This window comes from Cyprinodon variegatus, unplaced genomic scaffold (assembly GCF_000732505.1).
Source record: "Cyprinodon variegatus isolate N-32 unplaced genomic scaffold, C_variegatus-1.0 Scaffold55, whole genome shotgun sequence".
NCBI lineage: Eukaryota > Metazoa > Chordata > Actinopteri > Cyprinodontiformes > Cyprinodontidae > Cyprinodon > Cyprinodon variegatus.
In genome coordinates this window covers 1,159,319-1,183,373 of record NW_015150508.1, presented here as the reverse complement: position 1 = coordinate 1,183,373, position 24,055 = coordinate 1,159,319, and the positions used below count along the sequence as shown (strand labels likewise).

General features: G+C 38.4%; 2 protein-coding genes across 15 annotated transcripts in view; both read left to right on the top strand.

Annotated features, from left to right (window-relative positions):
• Window positions 1-7,682, top strand: part of baz2b (bromodomain adjacent to zinc finger domain 2B) — a 79,573-nt gene extending 71,891 nt beyond the window's left edge. For 8 of the 12 annotated variants that reach the window (XM_015371256.1, XM_015371254.1, XM_015371255.1 and 5 more), the window contains 11 exons: window positions 477-621; window positions 833-1,653; window positions 1,760-2,012; window positions 2,224-2,379; window positions 2,479-2,639; window positions 2,746-3,071; window positions 3,648-3,783; window positions 3,863-4,009; window positions 4,226-4,524; window positions 6,116-6,259; window positions 7,023-7,682. In XM_015371256.1, coding sequence (XP_015226742.1) covers window positions 477-621; window positions 833-1,653; window positions 1,760-2,012; window positions 2,224-2,379; window positions 2,479-2,639; window positions 2,746-3,071; window positions 3,648-3,783; window positions 3,863-4,009; window positions 4,226-4,524; window positions 6,116-6,259; window positions 7,023-7,179 — 2,745 coding nt within the window. In that variant the 3' untranslated portion in view covers window positions 7,180-7,682. The remainder of the gene's footprint in view (window positions 1-476; window positions 622-832; window positions 1,654-1,759; window positions 2,013-2,223; window positions 2,380-2,478; window positions 2,640-2,745; window positions 3,072-3,647; window positions 3,784-3,862; window positions 4,010-4,225; window positions 4,525-6,115; window positions 6,260-7,022) is intronic. The other 4 variants (XM_015371261.1, XM_015371258.1, XM_015371262.1 and 1 more) reach the window with 1 other exon arrangement.
• A 2,779-nt stretch (window positions 7,683-10,461) lies between these two features.
• wdsub1 (WD repeat, sterile alpha motif and U-box domain containing 1) lies at window positions 10,462-23,533 on the top strand. 3 transcript variants are annotated; one of them, XM_015371282.1, is made up of 13 exons: window positions 10,462-10,533; window positions 10,800-11,208; window positions 12,084-12,271; window positions 12,407-12,493; window positions 15,298-15,391; window positions 17,381-17,414; window positions 17,510-17,550; window positions 19,396-19,502; window positions 19,655-19,672; window positions 19,985-20,008; window positions 20,134-20,313; window positions 21,438-21,572; window positions 22,343-23,533. In XM_015371282.1, the coding sequence occupies exons 2-13, from the start codon at window positions 10,811-10,813 to the stop codon at window positions 22,492-22,494; spliced, it is 1,458 nt and encodes a 485-aa protein (XP_015226768.1). In that variant the 5' UTR covers window positions 10,462-10,533; window positions 10,800-10,810; the 3' UTR covers window positions 22,495-23,533. The 3 variants fall into 3 exon arrangements, with proteins under 3 accessions (XP_015226768.1, XP_015226767.1, XP_015226769.1); XM_015371281.1 differs by having other exon boundaries at window positions 19,982-20,008; XM_015371283.1 differs by lacking the exon at window positions 19,985-20,008.
• The last annotated feature ends 522 nt before the right edge of the window (window positions 23,534-24,055 follow it).

The following is a 24,055-nucleotide window of genomic DNA, read 5'->3' as shown; positions in this document are numbered from 1 at the left end:
ATGATCCCAATCACAGTTTCCAATCAGCCATCCAGTTGCAGGCGCGTGAATGATCAGCAGTTTACTGAGCCTGACTTGCATCAGCCGGGACTTGGTGTGGAAATGTCACTTTTATTAGTAAATTTACTTCGTTATGGCAGCCAAAACACTATAAAGCTAAATAAATGTTTCAAATATGATTCATTGAACATCACTTAGATTGAATTTTTCTAATATTTAACCTGCAATTTGCTCTTTAAGTTACAAGCTCACTTCCACCCAGAACAACAAGATCAGACTGTATGAGACCTAATTGGGTTTAATCTATTAGATTAGATGGCATTAGCTTTGAGGTAATATCAAGTTTGAATCAAAGCAGAGTGAATTACAGTCAGGGGAGAGAATAAACATGGCTAAGCAATATCAATATGATATAAACAACAAAGTTTTCAAAATGTGAGCTGCACATCTGAATCTTTTTTCTTTATGTTTTTCAGCAACATCATCAGACTAGAAGAAAGCTCTTTGAGATATCTCACTCTCTGCGCTCCATGATGTACGGCCAGGACCGGTATCGCCGTCGGTACTGGGTTCTTCCCCACTGTGGAGGGGTCTTCATAGAAGCTATGGAGAGTGGAGAAGGTAGAAACGGCACAAGACACATTCAATAAAATCAAATACCACAAAAAACAGGATTGATTTTAATCATAGCAGGAGCTCCTGTGAGTTCTCATGATCTGGGCATTTCTTTTTATCCTCTTTGAAGAATTTGAAAAGCGTGTTATTTTGTTATAAAAATGATAACACTTAGTTTTTCTTTTTCATCATACTTAAAACTTGTTCTTTTTTATAGCCCCTGAGGAACTGGAGGAGGAGCGACAGAGGAGGAGAAGAGCTGCAGAGGAGGTCAAGGTTAAAGAGGAACCGCAAGAGTTTGAACTGCACAAGGAGAAAACTAGCAGCCTTGATGGGCAAAACCTCCGGACACAGAGTTTGGAACTACAAAAAGATGAGCGTCAGGAAAACGAGGGGAAGAAAAACTCTCAGGATCTGTTCTACCAGAAGTCTAGCTGTGTTTCCAAACTGTGCACACTCCGAGATGTTGGTAAGGATGTTGGCAAGCAGTCCCTAAAGGCAGAGGAGAAGGAGAGTCCACATGGGAGACAAAACAGCAGTCCCATTAGCATTCCTAACGCCTCCAAAAAAGGAACATTATCCTCCCCCATTCATAACACCCCAGAGCCGGCAGCAGCATTAACTCCTTCCTTGGTGACCACTAATGACACTACAAACATCCCTCCTCCAGCTTCAACATCGTTATCTTTCCCCTGCCTGCCAGCTCCACAGGAAAGCCCAGGGAACACCCCTCCCACATCCTCTCCTGCCCCATCTCCACACCTCGTATTTCAAGCCAATGACCAGCTGCTCAGAGTTCTGACAGAGAGGAGCGGACACTGGTTTAGTCTACTTCCTCGCAACCCTTGTGACCTCACATCTCTTACCACTACACCGCCGGGAGCGCCTCGTGGCTCTCCTCAGGCATCCTCCACACCTGGCAGACCGAGGTCTCCGCCTCCTTCCCCTGCCCTACCTCTCACACCTTCTGCTGCCTCTGCATCAGCTAGCCCCCATCACCCAACCGGTCTCCTCAACTACCCTTTGTCTGCCCTGCAGGTAAGACTGATGGCCTTGAGCATTTTATCTTTTTTTGTTGTTTTAAAAAAAGCCATGCGGTTTTATCTTCAGTTTTATAACATGTCTCTTTATGTCTTTCTTTTAGTTGAAGTCAGGCGGCTCGTTGCTTGGAGTTTCTTTTGCAAACTGGCCTAGCGGTATGATAAGTCCCAGCTTACCTCTGTGCAGTAGCCCCAGCCCCATGCCAGGCCAGTGTCTGGAGGGCAACACAACAGCAAGTGTGTCTAGTAAGAGTGAGTCACCGATACCTCGCATTGAGAAAAGCTCCTCCATGCCCTCCCCTGCCTTGGAGATGCCAAAGTCTCTCGACCACACCTCACCTCGTCCCATTCCAGAGGGTGAGTGATTCTGAGGCACTGCTGATGACGAAACAAAAATTTTTAGTTAAAGCTAGACTAAATTATCTCATTAAGATTATGTAGTCTTGCTTCTGCTTGATGTAGACAACTTAACAGGTTGTATACAGAAGAAAAAGACAATTCTCGAGAATTTCTCGGGTTCTAGGTAATGTGTTCTAGCTAATGTGTTTGTGTGTATTTATTGCCTCAGAGTTGCTGACAGGTTGGTGGCGAGTGTCTCACATCGAACAGCTGCGGGCACTGGTTGATGCTCTCCACAGTCGAGGAATCAGAGAGCGGGCCCTCCACAGGCAGATGCAGAAATACTTGGAGATAATCCCGCAGGTCTGCACCAAACACAAAGATGGTGAGTCCCTTTGCAAGCCTTACCGTAAGCGTAATAATTCTGGTGCAGAAAGTGTTTGTGAGTCTCTAACTGATCAACATCTGCTGTGTCTTCATTTAGTGGCTATGATTGAGCTGCGGGACCTTGAAGAGAGCCAGGTCAGTGTGGAGTCTGTTCGTGGCTGGTGTGTGGAGGAACAGGCCATGGAAATGGACATTGCTGTGCTGCAGCAGGTTGAGGAACTTGAGAGGAAGGTCACTGCAGCCAGCCTTCAGGTCAAGGTGAATTAGGGTCATCCTCCTTTATGTTAGGTGGCCGAAGTTCATGACAATCTCTTTAAGTAATTTATATTTAGTCAACAGACCTAACAGATCATTTTCTTTCCAGGGCTGGACCTATCCGGATCCTCAGTCTGAGCGGGAGGATCTGGTGTACTACGAGCACAAGCCCCCGACTAAACCGACAGCAGCTTCAGGAAATGCAGATAAGGATTCCAAGGAGCATCTGGAGGAGCGCGGAGACAAGGGCGGGGTGATGCGTCACCCGGACAACCCGCTGGACATAGCAGTGACACGTCTGGCCGATCTGGAGCGCAACATCGAGAGAAGGTACCTGAGGAGCCCCTTAGGTACCACCATTCAGATCAGGCTGGATAATGTGGGTACGGTCACTGTCCCTGCCCCCGCCCCATCCACTAGTGCTGACAGGGAAGGGTAGGTCATTTCTCCAACCAAAGCTCCCCACTTTCCCACTAAGACCCCTTCCTCTCTCTGTCTGTGCTTTGTGTTTCCCCCTGTCACTCCAAAACTGAGGGTCATTTGCTTTAAAAGCAGATTTTTGTGTTTGCTTGTCAGACTTGTGGGCATCTGTTGTGTGCAATACTCATGGAGTATTTCCTGTTGTGTTTTTTTTTTGTTTTTTTTTGGGTGGTAGGGGCTCCACTTGGTTTCATTTTCTGTGCATTGTCGATGTTCACTGTTGTTTTGACTTTTATTTCCTACAATCATCTGCATGGTGTTATTCCTGTGTAACCGTATTATGAGCATACATTTGGCTTCCAGAATTTAACAAACCCTTTCTGCATGAGCGTACTTTTTAACCTGACAGAATGGGTGTGTACCCCTCCCCAGCACCCTCATGCTTGTCTCTGCACAGCCAGAGCTCATAATGATCTGCTGTCTTGCTGGCAACTTTTCTCAACTGATGCCAAAGATCTTGTGTTAAAGCAGATCCAAATGTTCTCATTGCATGGTGGATTTTTGGATATTCACCTTCCTGTCTTCTCTTAGTGGTGAGGAGGAGGTGGCTCACGGAATGAAGGTGTGGAGGAAAGCCCTGTGTGAGGTTCGCAGTGCCGCCCAACTGGCCATGTGCATTCAGCAGCTGCAGAAGTCCATCGCCTGGGAAAGGTCTATCATGAAAGTGGTAAGAAATGCTCCAAAGATATAAAAAAATCAATGTTTTCAGAAGTTTTCTTGTTTAAATTGGTTTCTTCTTGTTTTAGTACTGTCAGATATGCAAAAAGGGGGATAATGAGGACCTTCTTCTGTTGTGCGACGGCTGTGACAAAGGGTGTCACACTTATTGTCACAAACCCAAAATCACCAGCATTCCTGAAGGAGACTGGTACTGTCCAGCCTGCATTTCAACGGTATGTGACTGTGGACAAAACACGCCTGCTTTTGACTTTCGATGATTACTTTTCAAACGAAACCATTTTTTACTGTGAATCTGCTAGCCAATAGAAAACTGCAAATGTGATCTCTTAAAATAGAACAGTTTCCAAACCATACAAACTTTGTAATATTGACATAAGTTCTAGGAAACAAAATTAAAGACTTTGTTTATTAACTGTTCAATTTGACAGGCAAGTGGTCCATCTCCAAAGACCAAAAAGCCTCCTGCCAAAACTGTAGCTTCTAGCGGAGGAAGTAAGAAAAGCAGCGAGTCCAAGAAGAACGGGAAGCAGACAGGTAATGGGGAGGTATCCGAGGAGGATTCTGCCAGTGCCAGCAACACACCCAAAAAGGGATCAAAAGACACCAGCAGGAAGAGAAAAACAGAGGACAGTTCACCTGCTCTGATACCAGCCAATCAGGAGAGCCCTGTGTGTGTGAAACGAGCCAAGACAGCCAGAGACAACAACCGGGACCTGGGATTATGCAGGTATACGCCTCTGGCATGTTGGCTCTTGTCTTTTTGTTGAATTATTTTGAAAGGTAAATGAAATAGTCATGCAGAAGCCTCTGCTTCCTGCAGCTCTCAGTCAAGAAATTCTTACAAGCGGATATTTTCTTGTTGTTTGATGTAGCCAACCCTTGAAACACCTCATTCCTAATGTTTGCTATAAGTTTTTTTTAAGAATTCTAAAATGTAATCATGTTTTTATATTATCCGTTTGGCTCTGTCTTATCAAGCGTTTGTTTGGAAAACAGACTATAAAAGATGCTTTTCTTACTTTAAAGTATGTTTGATGTATGGCCTTGCAATAAAATGGCGGAAGCAAAAGAAATAACTATTGACCTTTGAATTGGTTGAAAATGCTCCTTAGCAATTAGCTGAGTATTTTTAAAGGTTAGATTTGAAGAAAGTTGGGTTTTAACCTTGAAATCTCATCAGTCTAAATACTTTTAAATCAACAACTATAAAAACCTGTATTAACGTAAACCTCTTAAAAATATAGTTGCTTAGCTTGCATGTCTGTTAATTCTTAATCAGCTTATATGTGCTCATTAGATCTTCTATCTATATAAACAGCAGAATCACAAAAAGGTTTTATATTTCTTACAATAAGCTAATTTAAAAGAGGGTTTTATTCATGTTTTTATTAATTCTTAAGTATTTCAAGCTAAATACATTGTATTAAATCATGTTTAATAGGTTTGCCTTTCAAGTTTTGTGTACCATATAGCAGCAGAGGATTCAAAAGTATTAATACTTTTTACTCAACTCGAAGTATAACTCCTACTGTCAAGATTTCTACTTAAGTAAGGTAACAAAGTATTTGTACTTTGTAACTTGACACCTCTATATAGCTGTGTATAGTAATCTCAATGTTAACATAACGTTAAGTTGTATCTTGATACTCAGGGTATGATTCATAAGCGTGCATTTTTCAGGACAAGTTTTTAAAGACCTTAAAAAGTCTGAAAAGGGGTTAGTATGCCTTTTGGACAATGTTGGAAGTTATGCAATGCATTTTTATTTGTTCATTTTGGACATGTTCTAATTAAACAAGGGTTAAGCATTAATAGCTTTTACCATATGAACACCCTAGAAAAGCATACACATAATTAATAAAAAGGAATTAACCGTCATGAAATATCTGATTGAAAATTTTGGAGAGGGAAAAAAACAGAAATATTTAGGGGGCGACAGTGGCGCTGGATGTAGAAGTTTGCCCTGAAATCGAAGGGTTGACGGTTCAAGCCCCTGCTCTGACTGTCATTGTCGTTGTGTCCTTGGGCAAGACACTTCACCTGCATTGTCTACTGATGGTGGTCAGAGGACCCGGTGGCGCCAGTGTTCGGCAGCCCCGCTTCTGCTGTGGCTACAATGTAGCTTGCCACCATCAATGTGTGTGCGTGAATGGGTGAATGAATGTAGTGTAAAGCGCTTTGGTCAAGTCTCCTGGCTTAAAAAAAGGCGCTATATAAGTACATGCCATTTACCATTTATGTTATGTAGAATTAGAAGCTTCTTATTTCACCTAAACCAATTCCTTTCTCTGTTTTTGCTGTGTTTATGTGCCCAACAGAGTACTTCTTGCAGAGTTGGAGCGGCATCAGGATGCATGGCCTTTTCTCACGCCTGTTAACCTGAAATCGGTTCCCGGCTACAGGAAAGTCATAAAAAAGCCGATGGACTTCTCAACAATACGAGAGAAGCTAGTTAGCAGCCAGTGAGTTTCCATCACTTCATTTTGTTTGTTTTCTTGCTAAAAAAAAAAAATAAATGCACATGAATAACTCTGTATCCGCTCCCAAGAGGGAACGCCTATTAAACTTGTGCGAGAGCATGCAGGAGCCCATTTCTCCTCGTGCACGCTTTGTTTAAAAGGTGCTGTTCTCATAGCTCATATGAGCTTACTTTGTCCGAACGTCCGCCCTACCCCTAAATCCCTCAATCACTATATAGAGCGGGGACTATATAGTGAACTCGGCTAACTTACTGTTCGGACAGACGATCACTACTTTTTTTCCCACGTTGGTCATGTAACTCCTCCCCCACAGCACGGTGCCTGCGCCATCTTTATTATTAGTCGTCGCTGTTGGGTAGCAACAGCCTATGGCGACAGCGGGCTGCTGTGACAGCAAATACTGTAATGATTTGCGAGGAAAGCTCTCCACCAAAAGCATTCTAGGATATATCTGCTTTTTCTGAGGCCTTTCCTTCGTAGATGTTTTTTCTCTTATGACCCTCGGCCATTTTCAAAGAACCGCGGTGAGAAAGATGAGTTTCAATGACTGTCTGAAACCGTAGCTCACCACAGGTAATACGCCTGAAAGTGCGCATGCACGGAAAAAGATAGCTAACGGGACGTGCACGTAGGATGGCCTTAATGTAAACATATCACAAAATATCATCCTCTATACCTTTAAAATAAGTAAGAATCCCATGTATTAAGGTTAACATGTAACCATAATTGTTTTCCTTTGTTTCAGGTATCAAAACCTGGAGACGTTCATCATTGATGTCAACTTGGTCTTTGATAACTGTGAAAAATTCAATGAAGACAATTCGGACATTGGTCGAGCCGGTCATAACATGAGAAAGTTCTTTGAGAAGCGCTGGACTGAGCTTCTGAAGCAAACAAACTAAACTGTTCAGACTCTCCTTGTGAACCCATTCAACGTTTCACACCAGAACACCAAGTTTTAGCCTTTTTTTTTTTTTTTTTTTTCCAATGGAGTTTGTGGCTTTTTGCAGGACGGAAGAAAAAGTCGGCTCCTTCATAAGGAATCCATTGTGTGCTAAAGAAAGATATCACTCTAGAAAAAATAATAAAAAAAATAATAAAAAAAAGACATTGTTACATGAGGTGCGCTGGATTTCTTACAACAGGGATAAAAGCCCCAAAGAGTCCCAGAGAAATGGGGTATCCTAGTGCAATACCATTCCCTGTCTCAGAACACTGCACTGAATGAATCCTCAAATGTCACTGATGTATCTGCGCTAGAATACTTTCCACTACCTGTACATAGTCTTTTGTTATTTAATCGTATTATAGTGAATGTATTTAATTTTGTAATAATTATTTATGAATCAAGGTCCACTTCATTTTCTATGAAAAAGGAGAAATCATCTAAAACTGCTTTGAATTTCAACAACAACAACAAAAAAAAGGAATGTGTCTTTGTGTTCTAGTTTTTTTCTTCTTCTCCCAAATATCAAAACAAAGCCAAGAAAAGAAAGAGGAAAAAAGAAAACTGTTTACACTGTTCAGTGTTTTGGGGCATCAGAGAACTGTATTCATTTGTTCAAACTGTAAAACTGCGTTTATTTACAGGAGCAGCAGAGGAACAGTTGAACAACAGTGATCCGTGTGTATATACTGTTTATTAATGTCAATATTATGTCTTGTTTGGAACGATGTGTAAAAATTGTTTAAGAATATTAAGATATTGTTTATGCCTTAGAATGATTGTAGCATTCTATTTTAGTGAACGTGATGAAAGCATTATCATAAATATTGTTTGTACAGTATATACATATCCTCTGCAAACACTGTGGTATCCTTAATCTTGGTAGTGCCTACCCTTCCAACAGGGGCATGTAGGGGATGTTGTTGTTTTCTTTTGTTTTTGTTTTTTTTTAGTTTTCATTCTTACGACAATTATTTTTGTTTTTATATTTGAGTTGAATCTGACAGGGCCTCCAAAGTTGGACAATAACACAGAATCATTCCTCACCTTACCAGAGAAACAAAGGAGCAACAAGCATTCGGTTCCGCTTCCGTGATGCGTTTCCTCAGAATCTGCCACAATACAAGAGGACCTAAAGGCCATTTGTAACCACTGTGTTGAACCTTGCTGTGTGTCGTGGCCTGATGGAGGCAGCTAGATTTTTTTGTATCCAAGTCAAAAGTACTTGAAGTTACTTTATTTAAGATATTGTGGAATAAAAGTATCATTCTTTTGTAGGAGCTTTATTTTTCACTAGTGTGTGGCACGGACCTATTAAAAGGATGTTTTTCAATGTAAGCGTCTTATAATCGTCTCATTTCAGTTTCCACTACAAAGTGGACCTTTTTGCTACGTGTGTCTTTGTTTTGGATCACAGAATTAATAATCTTTATTCTCTTTCCAAATAGAAATGAAACCTCAGTATGCATGTGCTGCTTTAACTAAAAGTAGGATGTAATCCGTGAAGTAATAATTGTGCCATAAATAAAAGCGCCACATATTTTTATAGACTCTCAACAATAATGCCGAAACCCTAAAGGTTATAGATGCGTTATAAACTAATACATGACCTTCAGAACCACAAAATCTGCCTCAGACCTTAATCCGCACAATATTGTGTGTAATAAATTTCTTCATCATAAATCAGATTGTACAGTTTATTAAAGCCATCAGGATTCACTTTGTAAAATTAGTTTTATAAATTATGAACCTTCGCTGTGTAATATACCAACATAAACTTACTACTGAAACAGTAGGCAAATGTCAATGATAGTCAAAACTTTCAGCACATGTAGAAAAACAAAATAGACTACATTTAATTTCTTAGTTAAATGATTTTTACATTGGATTGTAAGGAAAATAATATAAAAGAAAACAAAACAACCTACTATGATAGCTAACTATTTTGCAAAATAAAATATTTTTATGGCAGTTGTATGAGGAGGCATGCTTTTTATCTTGAAATAGAAATTAAGATTTGAAGGTATAGGGGAGGAAGTTATTTTTCCAGGTGGATGATCAAAATAAGTGGTCCTCCTAATTGTAAATCATTCTGGTGATATGTTTATGTGATGCCGTCCTACGCGCTCATCCCTATTTCACTTATCGGTGATGAGTCTGACACAGTGGAAAAATTGCAAATGGTCTTTTGGAAAGTGAGCTTGTATGAGCGATGCAAACAGCAACTTTTAAACAGAGTGCACGAGGAGAAATCCCCTGCGCGCGTTTAATATGAGTTTCCTCTTGGGAGGGATTAGGTTGGAACAGGGTTGTGCATCAGCATTTTTTATTAAATTTTTTTTAAAGGGTGGGTCTTTTCAAATATTTGAAAAGAATCTTCCACTTCCACCTTTAATCAGTGTAGGTGAAGAGCTGAAGATGTAAAAGTTATTTTTGTTATTTAATGGTAATTAAGCATTGGTAAAAAATACACTAAATCATACAGATAATCATTGGAGTCATGGTATTGTTAAGTTGCATATTTGCAAAACCATAAGGCTTCTTTTATCAACAGCAGAAAGGAGATATAGATGTCCCTTTTATCTCCTTATCCTTTCTCAGAAACATAACAAAGCTGCAGCTGCAAATGATCTCATCCACAGACCTGAAGGCCTTCTCTCAGACTCTGCAGCACCTCTTCATCCATTCGCTGACCCAGGAGAAAATCTGTCTGCTGGAGTAAACATCCTGCTTATAACATTAGCAGAGAAATGTCATCTATTAGTCCTTAACTCCAGTAGACATATAGCCCTAACATCTTTATTGGCACATGTTGTTAACAAGTGAAGACCTTTAAAAGCCAAGGTTACTTTTCTTTTTACCTTGGGACCAGAGGGGAATGTAATTTTAAAGGACTTGAACAAACTTTTAAAAATCGCCCTTTTCTACATCTGATTGTATAAAAAGGAAGCTTAAGGAAATAAAAACCATGAAGGGAAAATGTCGTGAACGTGTAGATAATGATGCAAATCCCCATATCTTGGCTCCTTTCTCTTAAGCATAAATTAAGGATTATTAGCTTTAACATACATGAATAAAAAAAAATAAAGTTAAATTGAAATTGTGTAGGTGCCACTATAATCAGCATTATGCTATAAAGTATATTTCCAGGTAAATAATCTTGATTTATTTTAATTTTGTAAACGGTCGGTAGTCCAATTTCGGAGCTACAGTGAAGGTAGCATATCAGTGACGTCATGGTCAGCTGAACAGAGAGGAAGTAAACACAGAGAGAAAAAATAAAAACCAATAAGCGATAATTAGAAGATCGGTAAGAATTACTTTGGCTTTTTAAAATGGGTGTTACATTAAGGTTTTTATGGAGCTTCCATGTGTATCTCCCTGCAGTCTTTAGTTCTTAATAACACAGTTTTGTGCTTTAATGTATATTTTTTCTTGTATTTTAAATAAACAGAAGGTGTCTCTTAATTCCGAGGAACCGTTAGCACCAGTTTGCTAGTTTTTCCAGCGATTTGATGCAGTTCTGTATACTAGATGGTGTCGTTCTGATTTTATTTATTTTCCTATTTTAATTAGGATTTGCTCTCATGGCGTCTCTAATCTGTACGTTACGAGACCATCAGGACGATGTGAACTGGTGTGCCTTCTCCTCCAAACTGCTGGCCACCTGCTCCGGGGACAAAACCATCAGGATCTATAAGAGTCACGACTTCTCGGAGCTGCCCTTCTCCCCCCTGACAGGACACGGCTACAGCGTCCACTGCTGTTGCTTCAGCCCCTGCGGACAGTTCCTCACCTCCTGCTCCACGGATGCCACCGTGGTGGTGTGGTCCATGGTGAGCGGTGACATCGAGGCCGTCCTGGAACATCCTGGTCGCAGTCCTGTTAGGATCTGTGCTCTGTCCCCTAACTCTGTCCACCTGGTTTCTGGTGCATCTGATGGCACTTTGGCTCTCTGGGACTTCCCCTCTAAAAGACTGTCCAGGTGAAAAGAAGAGAAGAAATCATTTTCTTCTTATTCTAAAAGAACACTGGAACTACTTAATCAGTGGCGGTTCTAGACAAAAATATACCAGAGGGCCAGGAGGGGCCCCCCGTGGGGGCCCAGAAAAGCATTAAATAAAAACAGGGTGAGGGATTCAAATATAATAAGATAGCTACATGAAGTGAAATTTCTATTCAATTAGGTTTAATTAAAATTCCATGTCTTATTAGGTCAATTGGCGTTCATAATTTAGGAATTGTACATATTTTAGACTTAGTTTAAGTGAAAATTACAGTTTTCTATAAAAATCTGAATTAGAACTCAAGAAAAACCAATCAATTCAGCTGTAAAATTTAGAGTATTTTTTTTTTTATTTGTTTTGAAGAAAAATTAGCAGATGAAAACTGGGATCCTATCTCAATACCACTGTAGGTATAACCTTATTGTTTTTAAATAATTAAATTGAATTTGTAAAGAAAACAAATGAAATAGATCCAAAGGACCCATCAGAAACCCTTTCTGTTCCAGCGTAGATCATCATTAGAATTCCTTTGAGTATTATGTCTTCAGTACAGGGGCCATAACAAAGGCCAGGACATGATCCATAGGGGCACTGGCCCCTGTTGGCCCCTGTCTAGAACCGCCCATGTACCTAATTATGAAAATATTTTTAATGTTTTGAGCTTTTTATCTTTAAATCAATCCTTATTAACTTAGTTTTGTTTGTTAATCAGATAGAGGGAATATTTCAAAGACTTAAAAAAAAAAATTTTAAACACTTTTTTTCTCCCCGAAAAGAATATTTGATCTTGGTGGCATCAGATCCATTTCATTTCCTGCGTTCATTAAGTTGATGATTTTTGTATTTTGTATAGGACTGGGGGAGTGAGTGACACAACTATGGTAGCTTGTTCCTTCAGCCCTTGCAGTCAGATGTTCATGACGGGCTCCACTTATGGAGATCTGCGTCTTTGGGATCTGGATTTAAACCACCTCCTCGCGGAGAAGAATGCCCACGATCTGGGGGTCTCCTGCTGCAGCTTTGCTCCCAGCATCCTCAGTGGTGAGAACCTGTTTTAGGATTTATCTATCACATAGTTAAATACCCAAAGTGATCTTTTTTTTCCTTCCAACAATACAATAAAAACTGTTTTGCGTTTCTTCGTTTTGTCTAATTTTCTTTCATTTGGCTATTTAGGCAGCCAAGTTGTGCAGTTTCGTGTGGCATCCTGCGGGCAGGACTGTCAACTGAAGATCTGGTGCATTAACAAATTTTCCTCTGGAGGTACGAATGTATTGAGATAGTTTGTGATTGTGTTGCAAATCCTTCCTCTGGAATATTGCAGCAAAGTATAAAATTCCATAATCAGAAAAGGTAAACTGCAAAAAGTTGACAATAAATTAGGACATGGTTTGTTTTGTTAAATCAGCTATTTTAATAGATTTTCCATGCCGGTTTCCCTGTGCATCAGACTTAATGCACCACAGTTAGGCATGGGTTTTGTTAAAGTACAACTGACGTCGCTCCATTCGCCATTCTTTGGTCCACATATAATATTTGAAAACTCTCCCATTGAAAGGCTCGCCCGGAGCAGGGGGGTTCAGAGGTGGGCGTGGTCTTGGCTGATTGACAGCGGCACACTTGCACTTACAGCAACATTACCATGGTGAGATGATCGCTTTGAGACGGAGCGTTCAGATCTCTGCAGAAGTTCTGTGGAGACTACAAACCCTGAGCCTTACCGCATTAACCTCTGGCTCAGAGATTTGGTGTATCTGCTTCCTCCTCCCACATGGGTCGTTCTTGTAGGGACAGGCAGTAAATATCTGAACCATACACTTTTCATGTCATGTTCAGTTGACACAGATGAAGATAAACTAGCTCACGTTCATAGTTCACTTTTTCAAAAAATGAACTAAGTCCACAAACCTATAAATGAATTATTTCAAGCTAATTTGGTAAATTAAGCCACAATCCTATACAATAGAACCTCATATTTCACCCTTTAAATGTGTGATCATAATATATAGAAAGAAATGAAAAATATGCGATGCAGTCACAGCATACTGGATGTGCAATAAAGCCTATATTTAGCCAAATTACACAGAATTTCAGAAACATACAGCTACATTCTGCTGAAAAGATCTGATTCAAAAATTATGTCTAAGGCTCCCCAATGCACTAGCGGATATTTCCAAACATAGCTCGAATGCTTTAACTTTATGTGTCACTTTAAATTTGAAGTGGACCTGGCTGACATGCAAACTTGTTTGTTAAGTCCCGGTGTGCACAGTTTGCAGAAAAATTAGTTTTTTCTGTCTGAGTCTTTCTTTGTTGGTTCATAAAACTCTGCCAAGCAATCTGCAAAGCTTGTATCATATATACCAGAAAATGAGTCTGAATTGTGCAGACTAGTACTTGCGGAAGACATATAATATGCAAGCAATATTTGTTCTCTCACAATGAGAACAAACATGCTGGTTTCTTATGCTGTTTGCCACAATAAGTGTCGTAAAACCTGACGTTATCCAATGAAAAGTGTAGTTATCAATTGAATACGGACATGAGCTGTGTGTGTCGCTCATTCTTCCCAGAGTGAACATCGCTTTCGTTCAGGTTCATTACTTCAAAACTGATCCGTTTAGTTCACTGTTCACTAAAAAATATGATCGAATTCAGTGAACACCGTACATTGAACACATCCATGCACAACACTGCTTGTGACCCATTGACACTAAATGAAATCATTATCTTAGACAAGGCACACTCAGTTTATGTCCAGTTGTAATGCATTCTCTTTTTTTTTTTTTCTAAATACATTTTCTCTTTAAATGAGTCTTTGTTTTTGAGAACTTCTAAGATTGACACAATACCACAAAATCATCCATTGGTGATACAGACTTGTTTTGATCCAATTCTAATGGATTTACTAATTGCCAATTATAGCAAAATCATTGAAGTTATTGTCAGTAATAGAGCGAACCAACACTCCCCAGTTAGTGGAGCTACTGTCCTTAGTTCTTCCAAGTTACATCACATTCCTGATTAAGCCAATAGCTAAAATCAGATGCTGTAACCCCTTTATAACCTAACAAGGCTGCCAAATAGGCAAAATTATGTTGAAGTATGTCAAAATGAGACGCGGTATGTGTATAAGACATATGTTTATACAGTTTATCAGCAAAATAAAAAGTTTATTGAGGGGTAAGTAATCCTTTAAGAATTTATTGAAATAGGAGCATAGCTCAAGTCCCAGGGTTTTTGCAGATGTTTGCCCCCTCTGGTAACAAGCTGATATTACAGCACTGCTGCAGGCACGCATAGGAGAGGAGAAAAAAAACACAGCATCTGAGGGAAGAAAGCTCTAAGCAGTAAAGTTGTTTTGTTCTGAACACGTTCTTTCTTTAGCTAAGAGAGCCGTTCACAGATCCAAGCTCCCTCCTTGCTGAAAGCTTCACCAATTTTCACCTTTTTCTTGCACTTGACAAAATGTATACTTTCTTAATCTTGTGCGGAGTCTGATGGGGTTTCTCCGCTCCTCACTCTGAGAAGTGGCCAAACAGTGTTGGAGGTGAACATGTGAGAGCAGAACGTTGGCCCCTCCCATCAGCCTCCTTGGCATATGCGCTTGAATGTGACCTGAATAATGCTTTAAAAGGACCGATAAACCTTATGATAATATGATATACTTATAATATCGATATAAACAAAATAAGAGCCTCAGAGAAACTGCCAATAATGACAGTTTTATTTTACCACATTTATAAACTCTAACTTAACTTTTTTTAATTATTTGCTTTAAAGTGAACTAGAGTGAGCCTTGAAGTTGGAAAACAAATGGGTCCAGCAGCCTTAAAAGCACTAAGGTCTTTCTCCAATATTTAGTCATCAATATATGATGTTCCTACTAAAGAAGAAAAAAAAAACAAATAATTTAAAACAAATTATGTAATTCTCTTAAAAATTTTTAGCTTTTCATCCCAATTTCTTGCTTTCTTTTGGTTTTAAACAAATCTTTCTGCACGTTCTTTGGTGTTTTTGTTGACACAAGAGCCCCCAGAAGCCACATGTGTTGCTTTATATTGTAGGCTTTAAGATGGTCCTCCTACATTCACTGAGTGGCCAGACGGCTCCAGTCCTCTGCTGTGCGTTCTCATCTGATGGGAAACTACTTATGTCTGGGTAAGGTCCTAGCTTTGAGAGCAAATAGATGAAGCACCTTTTGCTGTCAGACTATTAATCTGGTAATCTAAAAATAGTCAAAATATAAATTGATTAGCAAAGTGTTAATTAATTGCACTCCTAAATATTTTTCTTATTACTATTATCACCCTGAAAGGTTTCACAGTGTTACCTTTAAGCTGTTTTGCCACAATTTTTTATAGTGTATCCTGAAAATATTCATAGAACTGAACTTTTCCTACATTTGGTCGTGTTTCAGGTTTATTCAGAATACTTTTAAATGTGTGTCTTTTATCAAAGCTCTACATCTATACCTCACAATGACAGTGTTGAAAAGTTTTTGCTTTTAGACAGCAAATTTATTTCGATATATACATGTGGGGAAAATAGTTGGTATTTTAGGAAAAGAAAAACCCACAAAGGTCACAGAAATAACTTAAATCTGACAAAAGTAATAATAAATGGAACTTCTATGAAAATAATGGACTGAAAGTCAGACATTGCTTTTCAACCATGCTTTAACAGAATAGTTTAAAAATATAAAAATGAAAAAGGCTTGGACAAAAACAAAGGTTTCCCTAGAAAAGACTGAGATAATGTTACCAAAGGAACATGTTACATCAAAATGTGTCCACTAATTAGCAGCACAGGTGTCTGTAATCTTTTAATCAGTCAGTGGGCCTATATGTGGGGATACAGCACTGATCTCTATTTATTCACTGGATTGCTGATACATACACAACACACAGTGCTGTGAAGTCATCAGCTGCCATATTGGTACTCCCTATTTAGACTGATTGGAATGTAAACAATAGATGCGCTACAGCATCAAACAACGATGATTTTCTCCTTTTCAGGCTTAAGACTTTAAAAATAAAGGTAAAGTTATCACTTTGACACACATTTGCTGTTTCATAGCATAAGTAGATTACTGTAATTTATTGTAAGAATTGGCAAATCAAATTACACACTCAGTATGAAGTCTGTGAAATCTATAAATCATGTAATATAACATTATACAAATCCATCACAACAAAAATAGTTTGTTAAAGGAGGATGATAATACTGATCTTAGATATTAGGAATATTACACACACACATTGTCTGATGATGTGCCGAAAGTGCCAAATTGATGATGTACATGTAATATACATGTATTGATTATATTGTTATGGTAATTGGGGAGTACCAAGATGGCAGCAGGTGATGAATAAACGAATAGAGATCAGGTACTCATGTCTGTTTGGTGACATGGTGTCTACGGCACTCAACATGGACCAGACAGGACACAGGAATCCAAAAAAAGGTTGTCTCAGGAGAAAGAAAACTATACACTAGCCTGTTAACCTTGAAGGATATAATACCATCTCCAAGCAGCTTAATGGTCATGTGACTTCAGTTGAACTGTATCCAGCCTCCCTGGACGTGGTTTCGGTGACCACTGTGGGTTTTTCTTTCATTAAATGAGGGATATTGACAATTTTCTTCACGTGTGTAGAAAAGAAAGAAGTAAATCCTTTTTTAAAATAAGGCTGTTACGTAACAAAAGATGAAATGAATAAATATTTGTTGATTGAGGTATGTATCTGTTTTTAAATAAATCAAAATTATCTAGATGAATTAATTGATAATCAATTGATAATCAAATGATCAATAATTTTCTGCTCTGAGACCTTCACCACTACATACGTCTTTTCCTTTACTTCTAATTACCCCGATTCTCTTGAGAACTCTCTGCCATATTCTTAGTTAATTCTTAAATCATAATATTTAACTCAAAAAGGAGAGTCTCAATTTTTATCTTTTTAGGATAAAAATAGAGATTTGTAGATCGTTTAATAGTACATAGACAGTAAATAGGCCAACTTTTAAGTTTTTATTCTACAGTGCTCCTTTTAAACCACTAGAGGGAGACAAACAACCAGTATTTTCTTAGCTGGAGAACCTGGATTTAACAGAACTATTTTTTTCTTTTCTTTTTTTCTGTAGCTCAGTGGACAAGAGTGTTAAGGTTTATGATGCAGTGAGTGGCTCTCATATAAGTCTTCAGATACCTAACATTTTAAAGTTTATCCCCGACTCTATTTTACTCATTTAGTTTTGTCACTTTTTCTACAGAATACTGTTGCTTTGCTTTACACACTGAACCATCATGAGAGGTAAATATTAATTTCTGTATTGTTATTATTTCTCATTGTCTGCAGCATTTTCATATTTAAATACATAGGACGATGCTCTATCCCACCACACAAATGGATAAGTCACAGATGAATGATCACAGAAGCCATTTCCACATCGATCCAGCCACCTGTGTCTGAAAGACATCAGGCTCCTTTCAGTGGGGGCAAATGAAAGTGCCTTTTGGAAAAAAGAAAAAAAAAATCAGTATCTAAAGTAGAAGCAGGAAGATAAATGCTGGGTGAATGGAAGCTTTAGTCTAGTGCTTCTACCAAACTCATTTGACTATAGATTTAAATTCAGAAAGCGTCTTGATTGGAGGTTTAGCGAAGCTCTTCTCTCAGCTTGTGTGTGAAGCCAAGGAGCTTTTATGGATCAACATTTCTCAGCACTCCAGCTTAGCTTTTAGAGAGCTCTCCCACATTAACTCTGCCCTGACTTCCTAAAACCCACTAAAAATGTGATTCTAGATGAAGAATTTCTACAATAAGAATATGATGTTTTTCAGTTCTTGAAAGGTATAGAGAGGGAACTCGGGGTGTGGGGGGAATATTTCTTCATTGTTTCTGATTGTCAAGGGAATTTTCATGATTACATTTATTCAAAGAAGTATCAACCAGACTGTTTTTTGCTTGTCGACGAGTATGGCTTCCAACTTAGGAAACATCTTTAAAAGGTTCTTTCTTTTTTAATGAAAAATATTAAATAAAACAAATGAATCTTGATGCAGAAAGGTTACTTTATAATCTGGACATTCATAGTAAAAACTTGCTGTCTGTTGGGAGGATAATTTCTATAGGAGATGGCTGGTCATAGGGGGATGAGCCTAAATTGAAAGTTGAGTGGAAGGAATCTAGGAGATAGATTTGCAAGCAATGGAATGGGGGAGTGCTTTAGAGAGATATTTAAATGTTATAGGATATACACATTCTGTGAAGTATATTTTCGTCTTTTTTCCTTATTAGCTAAAATGATCAGAAAGGAAAGAAAATATATGTCACATTTTAAATTAAATGACTTGAAGAATACACTTTGAAAACAATCTAAGATATACGGATGATATTATTTGATAAGATTCAGGTTTGGAACATTACACTGATATTAACCAGCATAAAAAAGAAAAACAATTTGAAATCTATGCATCTAAAATCTGTGATATTTGCTCCAATATTCTGCTTCTCTCAGCTTCTGTTTAAAGTTAATGCAACCAACTGGGTGACAATACACTGGCCGGCTGTTCTCCTACATGTTTTTGTTTACTTTTCTTTTTGAGTGAAATTATTTGATCTTTTCTAACTTTCTTCACTACAAAATAAGTAATTAAAATATTTCTAACTTGTGCTGATATCATATCAGGGTAATATTGGTGTCAGTTACGTAAAAAGAAGTGATACTGGCATCATATTTGAAATGAAATAAGTTATATTGGGACACCCCTACCAATATCCAACCCTATAGTAGCTGATCTTTACTCTTTTTCTAAAAGCAGATTTCTCACTGCAGCAAGTAGAGCAAGAAGAATCCTATTATTTCCTTGAAGTCACAAATATCAACAAAGTTATTTTAAAAATACTAACAAACTCCCAGATTAGGTTCAGGTTACTATTTTCATGCCCAAAGGTTAATTTGCTCTGCAACAAGATACAGCAAGGCACCCAGGTAACTGCTAAACCTGTAAGGTTTGATCTTAATCATCATTAAAACTTACATGCATATTGACATCTTCCCAAAAGGAAACGGTAGAATCATTTGTAAGAAGTATGAAAATCTATTACTTATCAAAGTTTCTATATTGCTATCTCTCGTGTAACTGACCGCTGCTGCAGGTATGTGACAGCATGCGCCTTTTCTCCAACCTCACCACTCATCGCCACCGGGTCCATGGATAAGACCGTAAACATCTGGAGGCTGGAGGATGGGTGCAGCGGACAATGTGAGTGAGGGGAAAAGAAAAAAAACACAGAAAAAAAGAATTAAATATTTATATGTATGTACATTTCTACATAAATATGCAGAAAATAATAACCTCTAACCTCTTGCCATATATCTCCTCTCTCCTTTACCTACCTGCTGTTTGATGGGAAGGTGGAAAGTCTTTGCCTGGTTAGTTTTGCATTTTATCTGAAATATTAAAATGCTTTATTTTGTTATATACTTTTACTCTCTTAAATGTATCGGAATATATGCTATAGGCTAAAGATTAAAAGTAAACCCTGTCAGTGGAATCTGTAGTTTAGAACTGGACTAGTCACTGATGGAGCCTTTTTTTCAATCCGCAGCGAGGGACACAGGTGTTTTCTGCTTTGAGTGTTTTCTTTTCTTTACACCTTAGCCTCAAGAGTCTCACATTGCTTTAAAAGTGCTTTGCAGGTCTCTTACTTACAATTTTGTTTCCCTCTTTCTGCCATAAAGAAGAGTCTGCAGAGACACCCTTTGAAGGTGAGGGGTAAAGATAAAAAAATTGGAGCTTTATATGTAGGGGGGGATCTTTGCTCCTTTTTTTTCCCTAGAAGGTGTTACAGCTGTCAGCAGCTGACCCCTCTCGCCTTGACTCGCCCTCTTAGGGACAGCCACGGTAGGCCGATCCAAGCTGCTGGTCGCCGATTGGTCAGAGGCGGATGTGTCAGAGTGGCTGTTTGAGGAAGGGCTTGAGGGATTGGTGGAGAAATTCAAGGCCAATAACATAGATGGGACAGAGCTGCTGAGCCTCACCAAGGAGACGCTGGCGTCAGAACTGGGCATAGGTGAGGAAGACAAATGTCACACTCTGCTCAGCGAGCAGCACCACCACTTGTTCACTTCGTCCCTCTCTTGTTGTCCTTATGTTTATCTATTTGTCTGAATGAGAAGGAAATAAACAACGTTTTATGGGACTGATTGACATCAAGCTGTGTATAGGTTAGGATTTCCTTTACTTCATCACATCAATGAAGGGCAGCACAGTGGATTAGAGTGCTGGTGAGGGAATCACGTTTATTAAGGGGTTTTACTCGCCCAGATTACATAATATTAGGCTGAACTGCAAAAGCCCTGGGCTTTAAAGACTTGGTCAATTCTGGCTTAAATCTGGTGCACTTTGGGTTACATAACCCAATCCGCAAAGCAGCATTTCCCATAAAGCATGAAGTGGATTTTATATCTAATATCATTAAAGCCTTTCGGTTATTTCTTTTTCAGACGTATTTATCTATTTCTCTATAGCTTTTCTCTTGTTTTCATGCATTCATGAAGTGATGCCACAAGGCTGAAGTCTGAGTGTTATGTTGTTGGTTTCAGTCTACCAGCTAAGGCATCATTCGTCACGTAGTTCTCAGCAAACGTTTGCCGTAACGCCACAAAATGTCGTCATTTCCATCCCACAGACGCTGTCAATCACTGCTCAGTTTACACAGCATCAGAGCTGTGACAGCTTGTGCTCACATTGTTCTGTTTTTAGCAGCAGCATGAATCCCACCTTCTTAGCAGAGCTAACTTGCAGAGCAGTGCTGGAAAGCATTGCATTTTATCTACTGCTATGACAGACAGAGACAGCAGTTGTGTGTTTTTTTTTTTGTTTTTTTTAAAGGCAGGAATAAATGTACCCGTAAGTTTGTCAGTGAGGTAAAAAAAAAAGTTTTTTTATTCAGTTCTTAACCATTTTTAAACTCTTCTCTCCTTTTGATTGCTATTTGCATTGGACAGACGTGGTTTTCTCCCACTATATTCACTCCCACCCACGCTCACATTTGCCATTGAAGAGTGAAAAGTGATAAATGCTCAGAATACTCACCATGACATTGTTGCACATGGAAGTGTTGGGGTCAGAACACGCTTTCTGCTCTGACCTATTTCTTTATATATATTTTTTTTTCTGGTTTTGTGCCTTTAGAGTCAGTCGGCCTGCGAAGTAAACTTCTGAGGAAGGTGGAGGAGCTGAAGAGTGACTCTGTGTGCTCAGGGATTCCAGATGAGTTTCTGTGCCCGATCACCAGAGAGCTTATGAGGGATCCAGTCATAGCTGCTGGTATGTCAACCCTCCTGATTCATTCTTATGTAATAGACTAATACAAAGCAATTCATAATTGTATAAATGGGAAAATGATCCATGACTTTGTTTTATCATGGTTTGTTTTACAGATAAAAACCTGAAAAGTGTGGCATGTTTGATTTTTTTTTAAACCCTTTTTACACTTTAGAGGTCACCTTAATGTGAAATAAAGTCCAGCTGTTTTATGCAGGTCTCAGAGGTTCCATAGAGAACAATAGAGAACTGACAGCTTCATTCAGACTAAGGGACAGAGCAGACGGGTCTGGTTTACAAATATGTGGATATCTAAAGAGGAGAGTTGGAATATAAGACAACATTTATGATCTCAGATGTCCTGAAGACAGCTTTTCAATCCAACATCCAAAATGGAGAGTTTGATAGAAATCCATCTGGTTTGCAATCAGTGAAGTAGTACGGAGAACTCTGGAGGCGCTGCAGTAGATCTCAGGTTGGAGATTCTTTTAACAGGAAAAAGCCGTGCACTCTACATATTTATCCCCTATGAAGGAATAAAAGAAAGCCTTTCAAAACACAGTGGTGGCAGTACAATGCTGGGGATTATAACACAAGATGTATTATTTTTGGAAAAAATATGACTTATCTTTAAGCTTTGTGGGTGGTAAAAGAAAGACTTCTTAATTCTGAACTACTCAGTGTTGGTTTACATTTAAAAGTAGCATTTAATACGTATAAAGGACAAAAGACCTGAGGTGTTTCGTAATTAACGAACTGACCTGCTCCAACAGATGGATACTCGTACGAAAGAGAGGCCATAGAGAGCTGGATCAACACCAAGAATCGTTCCAGCCCAATGACCAACCTTCCTCTGCTGACCACACTCCTCACACCCAACCACACTCTCAAGATGGCCATCAGCCGCTGGAAGACCAGCCAGTAGCATCGCCTGACTTGCTGCATGTTTTCTTCTAAAGCCAACAGGAATGAGATGCATCTGGTTCAGCTTTATTCTCATTATGCATTTTTTTCCTGAAGGAGGAAAGCTGGACTAGACGAGAAAAAAAAACATTAATTATAGATCTTCTCGGCTTTAACCTCCTTTATCAGACAGCAGGCCTGAATATGGTCTAAGATCTGTGTGTGTTTGGTTTAATGACAGAGGTGATTAGGATCTCCATGTTTTAAAAAGGCAAAGAAAACTTATTACATTATTTTTATTTTAGCTCAACAAACAACTATTTGATTTTTTTTTCTGTATTCACAAGAAAATCAACACAAAATAGAGGAGACTGATATAAGATATTAGATGATGAAATATGAGAATATGTTCCTGAAAGCTGGAGCATCATGTTATCTGAATAGCAAATTCTGACCTTTGCCTTTTTTATTATCTTATACAGATTCATTGGATTTAAATTAGATAAAAAATAGAAAGATCCCAGTTTAACTATGGTTGTTTACCTTTCAAAAGCAAGAAACTTTTATTTTTATCAAACTCACTCCTAGAGCAAGAGATAAGATGGCAAAAATTGCACAGACTGAATGAAACCTTTCTGAACTTTCCTTATTTTTAGTGTAAATTCCTTGCAAATGGTTTTCATTATAGTGAGACTACGATAAAATCATAAAATGCTGAGATATATTTTTCCACCCTCTTCCTCTGCATTATAATCAAGTCTCAATATTAATCCTCCTGAGCGATTAAAGGGGTAGGAGAGGCTTTTTTTGGACCAATGTGTATCAATTTAATCTCAATACAAGAAATTAGGAAATATATTTGGAAGAATTTAGCTGACATTTTATCTTTTGTGTGGTTTTAGTTTACATTCTTTAATAATCTTCAGGTATAGATATTGATTAATACTACTGCTGGCCCAGATCAGTTGGAGCTTTACTTCTCAGGAACATCTGTCAGCATCCAACAAGTGGTAATAAATTAAATGGTTTCATAAAACTGTCAAATGTTTATATCTGGTGATGCATTAGGTTTTATAACAGCAGTGGGTCATTTATGTGAGGATAAATGACATTGTGTCAAAATGCTTTTTCAATTTTTTTGCATGGCAGAACATGATAAACATTTTTTTGTTTCACTGTATACGAATTAGATGTGAAAGAAAAAAAGATACAGTCCTTCATAAATATTTTTATTAAACCACAATTACAATGTGGTAACATTTTGTATATCATAGTATAATTCTGCAAAGGGTATATGACAAGTATGGACATAATTAAATGTAATAAGTCTCTTAAAGTGTAATTTTTCTTACGTTCTTTAATTTTATCCATCTTTGAAAGTGATAAACACTTTGTCTAAATATGTTCTCTGCTATGCAAAAATAAATAACATACTGTAAATATATCGATGCAGTGATGTCATGACGAGAGGATTCCAACGATGTCATTTACAAAGCCTTTTCTTATCAAACGTTCCCAGAAGGAGAAGTACACAAAGTAATCTCTGTTTAAGCCTGTAACGCTGACAGATAATCACCTAAGAG